General features: G+C 56.1%; 1 protein-coding gene across 1 annotated transcript in view; it reads right to left on the reverse strand.

Annotated features, from left to right (window-relative positions):
- Positions 1 to 4,068, reverse strand: part of CMTM4 (CKLF like MARVEL transmembrane domain containing 4) — a 72,541-nt gene extending 68,473 nt beyond the window's left edge. The window contains exon 1 of the mRNA XM_051846868.3: positions 3,569 to 4,068. Coding sequence (XP_051702828.1) covers positions 3,569 to 3,754 — 186 coding nt within the window. The 5' untranslated portion in view covers positions 3,755 to 4,068. The remainder of the gene's footprint in view (positions 1 to 3,568) is intronic.
- Between the last annotated feature and the right edge of the window lie 1,932 nt (positions 4,069 to 6,000).

A 6,000-nucleotide genomic window follows, 5' to 3' on the forward strand; every position in this document is an offset into this window, starting at 1 on the left:
AGCCTGGTCCCCTGTCCTCCACCCTAAGGACAAAACTCTGCTTTCCATCAGTTGATTTAAGAATAACAACAAGCTAATGGCCTACATTAGCTATTTCATTAACTGGTGTCTGACAGCTGAAAACCAGTTTTCACAAAATTTACACTCATGGGACCCACGCTGTGGCGTAGTAAGCTAAGCCTCCTCCTGTGGCACCAGCATCCCATATGGGCACCAGTTCGTGTCCCAGTTGCTCCTCTTCCAATCCAGCTCTCTGCTGTGGCCTGAGAAAGCAGTGGAAGATGACTCAAGTCCCCAGGACCCTGCACCCACACGGGAGACCTGGAAGAAGCTCCTGGCTTTGGATCGGCTCAGCTCCAGCCTGTGCAGCCATTTAGAGTGAACCTGCAGATGGAAGATCTGTCTCTCCCTCTCTCTGTAACTCTACCTCTCAAATAAATAATAATAAATAAACCTCACACTCATAAGAGGAATGCAGGTAGTTTAAATCAGTTGGTCAAGCCAACTCTTCTTTCCACAAAAAGCAAACTTCATTGTTTGATGTAACCATAGTACTTTCTCCCCCCACTCAGAGGTAGGCCCAGGTAGCATTTTGAAAGGATATAACCTAAGCAACTGCACTGATCAGTTTTCATAACATTTCAGATTAGTTTTACCCTCAAACAACATTCCAAGAGGAAACTTTAAATCAAAAATTAAGCTATATTTATTCAAATATGTAATTAGGATTTTCAGGTGACATTACTGCCAAGTTTCTCTAGAGACAGGAAATATTAATTAGCAACAATGATAGCTTACATTTATTACACCAATTAAACACCTAATGAGCTAGGTGCTAATTCTTACATAATAGCTCATTCTCTTAATCTTTGGAGGGAGGGACTGGCTCCTCTTACATAGAAAACTCAGCCTTCAGTTTGACTAATGGTTCTGATAGAGAGCTGGTTGCTGGCACCTGTGTAAGGTTACTCCCTAAAATGATGCAGAAAGCTTAAATCTCAAACTTCAGTGTCATGCAGATCACCTAAGGGAATGCTGTTATAATGCAAATTATGATTCAGAAGGTCCGGAGTGAGGTGCTGCTCCTACATTTCTGAATTTTTTTATTCATTAATTTTATTTATTTGAAACCCAGAGAAACAGTGCATGCGCGTGTGAGAGAGAGAGAAATCTTCCATCTGCTGATTCACTGCCCAGATGCCTACAACAGCTGGGACAGGGCCAGGCCGAAGCCAGGACCCTGGAACTCCGTGTGGGTCTCCCATGTAGGTGGTAGGGGCCCAAGTACTTGCGCCATCACCTGCTGTCTCCCAGAGTACCCATGAACAGGACTGGAAGCAGAGTGGGAGACTGGACCCAGGCGCTCCAATGTGGGAAGCACGGGTCTCAAGCAGCAACTTGACCGCTGCGCCAAGGGCCCGCCCCTGCTTCCACAGCACTAACTTGCTCTCACATGAGGGCAGTGCCGTTGGCCTATGGGCCACATCTGAAATCGCAAGGATCTGCAAGTTGCAACAGGTCACAGACCACCAAAAATGTCTACAAAAACCAAAATTTTTTAAAGTCATTTTTTTCTCCAAAGTTAGAACTGACTCTTGATGGGACTCTGAGTTTTGTAATATCTTAGGACAATCTCCCTCACTTTTCTTTTCCAGCTTAGACTGTAATCTTTTGGAGTCTTCCAGGGGTTTCCCCCTCTAACATCCCTGACCTGTGTAAGAGCTGAGAAGCTAAGGAAACAGAAGACAGTTTCAAGCCGCCGTAGCCGACAGGCGGATCCCTTTCCTCCACTCACTCCGACATAACTTCTCACTGTTTAAGTTCCAGTGAGTAGACAAATGGCGGAGTTGGGCAAGGTTTTAGGGGCTGGGCCCCCAAATTCTTCCAGATTAAAAGCAAAGTTCTACAACAAACTAGTACCTTCCCAAAAGGTAAATACATTCCAACAGCTCCCATCCCAGGCCATAGGTGACAAAGTCCCAGCAATGAGGTGTATCGACTACTGAATTTCAATTCGTTTACCAGTCTTTGAGTGACAAGTGAATTCACCATGGCAAGTTCCATTTACCCTCAAAACCCCAGGGAGTAAACACAGCAAGGCCCCTGAAGAGACCCTGTCCCCGACCTGGTCCAAGTTCAGCCCCATTTACTCAAAACCCTGGCAAAGCCCCGCCCCCCTGCCCCTCCTCCATTCTCCTTGCTAACAGCAACACCTAACTACTGAACCAATCACCTCGGAGAACATTCCCGCTTCCTGGGAAAACGTCAGCTGAAAATTCTAGAGACAAATAACCTGCTCCATTTACCTGTCCCGACGCCCTTCAAAAATACACCCCCACCCCCACCCCCACCCCCACACACTCCCGGCAATCAGCAGTGAGCCTTTTACCAGGCAGAGATAAAACACTTCGTGATTCTGCAGTCGACACAGACCTTGATTGAAACGGGCGTCCACACATGATTCCCAAGGAATGTTGGCTTATGCTCTCCAGTAAGCACAAGGAACAAAATGCACACACGCTGTGGCTCTCTGCAAATGGCTTCTCCCGGGGTGGGGGTGGGGGTGGGTCTAAAAACTTTGGCGGCAGGCACTCAGAGGAGCGCCTACCTGAGACAGGGAACATGGAAGCCGCCGAGGGTTTTCCAGAGCAAGCCCTGTCCACCACAGAGCTAACCAACCACCCGCACAGGCCTGTTCAACAAAACCACAAAACAGGCACAGAGCCGAGAGGCCGGTGTCTGGAACACCCTGGAAGCTAAAAACAAGGACCCTGAGGAATGAGCTCCACTCCGGACGAGTCCAACAGAAAGTTCTCTGTTTCTGTTACCTCCGAAACTGGCTGCCCTCCCAGAGTGATTTAACTCTGGGTACCAACTGGGCAGTGCCAGCCACCATGCTGGCGCGGAGGGTTCCGGGCGGCCGGTTCTGTGTTCTCGGTCAATCAGCAGGGCTCAGACCCCTGCGGCATAAGCGGGAGGCTGTGTGTGGCCGATCTGGGCGTCCCCACCGTACCTGGGCTACCTGCCTCCCAGCAACAGTTCCTGCCGGCTGCCATATGCCAGGCACCCCGCTAGGCAACCAAGCCACAGCTGCCCATCTCCGGGGGGCAGAGCCAGACACGGACCGTCCGGAGGCTGTGTGGGCCCCGACAACCTGCCACAAGTTGCGCCCATCAGAAATACCCCGGGGACGAGATAGCCCTGCGCGCCGGGCGCCGCGCACCGCCAAGCACAACAGCAAAGACCAGCTCCCAAGGGGGGAGGCGCGAGTGGACAGGTAGGCCCGGGGACAGCTGCCCAGGTAGAAGGCACACACCTGAGGCAGCCAGGATGCACAGGGCAGGTCCCCCAGAGGGTGCGGCGAGGGCAAGGTCCCCCAGGGGAGGCGAGAGGGAGGCCCGGAGAGCCAGCGCGGGAGCCAGGGTTCCGGGGAGCCGGGGTCTGGCCCCGGGAGGCGGGGACGCGGCGGAGGCCGGCCGGGCCTGCGCCCCCGCAGCGGGAGCCCGGGAGGGAGAAGGCGCACGGCTAGGCCGCCCGCCCGGCACCTGGGGCCCCGCCCGGCACCTACCACTTGGGCGACCTTGAGGCGGCCGAGCGCGCCGCGCAGGTAGTCGGGGTCGCAGCGCAGGCCGGCCAGCCCGCGGCGCTGGCTCACCGGCTCGGTGGTGGGCTGGTACGGGCTGCTGGCGCCCGAGATCATGGAGGTGCTCGAGGCCTCGCCCTCGAAGCCGTCCAGCTCCTCGCCGCTCCGCATGCTGCCGCCTGGCCCGGGCCGCCTCCCGCGGCCGGCCCCCGGCGCCAGGAGCGCGGGCGGGCTCAGCGGAGCCGCCGCATCGCCGCCGCCACCGCCGCCGCCCGCCCGCGGCCCGCCCCGCCGCTGCCGCTGCCGCTGCCTCTGCACCCGCCGCCCGGCTGCGGCCGCGGCTCGGTGCGCTCGGGCTCGGCTCCCGCCGCCTGGGCAGCGGAAAGGGAGGGAGGCGGGAGCGGGCGGAGAGGGAAGGAGGCGGGAGCCGGCGCGCCGGGCCCGGAGGGGGCGGAGCGAGCGCCCGCCAGCCCGCCGCTCGGCGGCGCTCCGCGGCTCGGCGAGGTGGAGGTGGCGGGGCCGCGCCGCGGGCTCGGGGCGGGCGGGGCGCCGGCTGCTCAGGCCCCGCCCCGCCGCGCCCGCCCCGCCCTCACCTGCGCCGCGCGCCGGCGGGACCGGGAGCTACGGGGGCAGAGGGGGCTGAGGTTGCGTTCTCAGGGCACTGCCTCAGTTTCTTCTTTGGAGAAAGTGGGGGCTTCTACCGGTGAAGACAAGGATGGGCTGTGCCACCCCCGTGACTAGGGCAGCGACTCGGACTGTTTGACCGACAGGAGCGCCCCCCACGCACCGATTCGGAGGCCGGAGCGCGGCGGGCCGGGGTCCGCACCCAGTCAGCACCAGGAGGTGCGGGGGCCCGGTGTGGGGTCCGCGCCCCGAGCGCCCGAGGGGCGGCGCCGGCACGTAGTAGGGCCCCCGTGACTACCATTAGTGCCCGCTCTCTGCCGGAAAGGTTTTGCCATCTTGAAATATCGAGTCGAGTTAAACAGATTTTGCCCTGAAGGGCGTTAATTAGGGGCCAATTTGCAATTCAAGTGTGAAGGCTAATTTTAAGCTTAAGTAAAACACTGACTTTCTAAGAACTGTGGCTTTGATACTGAATCCTTGCACACCACAGAGCAGCTTCCTGGTTTGGGCACGGAGTGAGGCACCTGAGGTGGTGGTGGTGGTGGTGGTGATGGTGGTGGTGGCGGCTGCTACCCCGAGGAGAGGGCTGGGGGTCCAGCGTGGAAGTGGCTTGGCTGAGGTCACACAATTAAATGGTGGGCAGAGCCCAGGTTTCAACATTTTTTCAAAAATGGAAGGACAATGATTCTAGGACTATGGTGCTAATTAATACTTTATTTGAACAAAAGATACTTACTGGGCACTATGTGTTAAGCAATATGCTAAATTCCTACCACCAGCACCCTGCATCCCCGGAGGTTAAATGGTTGGGTGTAGGCTCTGGCCTCTACTCTCCCCAAATCCCAATGAAATGACAGTTACAGGCATTTGCTTTTATTAAGGGCATAAAACCACACGAATAAAGAATGGCAACGGGCCTGCACCGCGGCTCACTTGGCTAATCCCCTGCCTGTGGCGCCGGTACCCCGGGTTCTAGTCCCGGTTGGGGCGCCGGATTCTGTCGCGGTTGCCCCTCTTCCAGTCCAGCTCTCTGCTGTGGCCCAGGAAGGCAGTGGAGGATGGCCCAGGTCCTTAGGCCCTGCACCTACATGGGAGACCAGGAGGAAGCACCTGGCTCCTGGCTTTGGATCAGCACAGCGTGCCAGCCGAAGCAGCCTCTTGGGGGTGAACCAATGGAAGGAAGACCTTTCTCTCTCTCTCTCTCTCTCTCTCACTCACTGTCTAACTCTGCCTGTCCAAAAAAAAAAAGAAAAAAAAAAAAAAAGAATGGCAACAAAATATTACAAAATATTGGAAGTGGAAAAGCAAATGGGTAAGTGGTAACTGACTAGCATATCCAAGAAAACTAAACCCTCAGCCGGCAGTGAGAGACTGAAATGCAACCTAGGCTGTATCAGAACAAAAGGCTCAGGCATGGCAGCACCAAGTGTGTCTGGAGGGTGAATACAGAAATGCCCCAAATCAACTGAAAGTCTTTCTAAGCAGCAGCTGGACCCCGGCTCCCCTCTGCGCTGATGCCCCAGGACCAGAGAAGGTGAAACAGGATCTCTTGGTTAGAGATTGCCAGACACAGGTGAAGGGGAGGCAGGGGCACCGTACTGCAAACAGGAGTGTAGTAAGCACAAGTTTGTTTACTGAATATTGGGGGCCCTTCCGCCCACTGGCTTCTTTCCCTCAACTGAGGTACCGAGACCTCTGTATCATCCTTGGAGAACATGAGCAGCCCAAGAAGAAAGACCTGAAGATGGGGACATTGGAAGTTCCTCCAGGGACAGTGCAGCCAGGTCACCTGA

This window comes from Oryctolagus cuniculus, chromosome 18 (assembly GCF_051225735.1).
Source record: "Oryctolagus cuniculus isolate XC-2025 breed Fujian yellow rabbit chromosome 18, ASM5122573v1, whole genome shotgun sequence".
NCBI lineage: Eukaryota > Metazoa > Chordata > Mammalia > Lagomorpha > Leporidae > Oryctolagus > Oryctolagus cuniculus.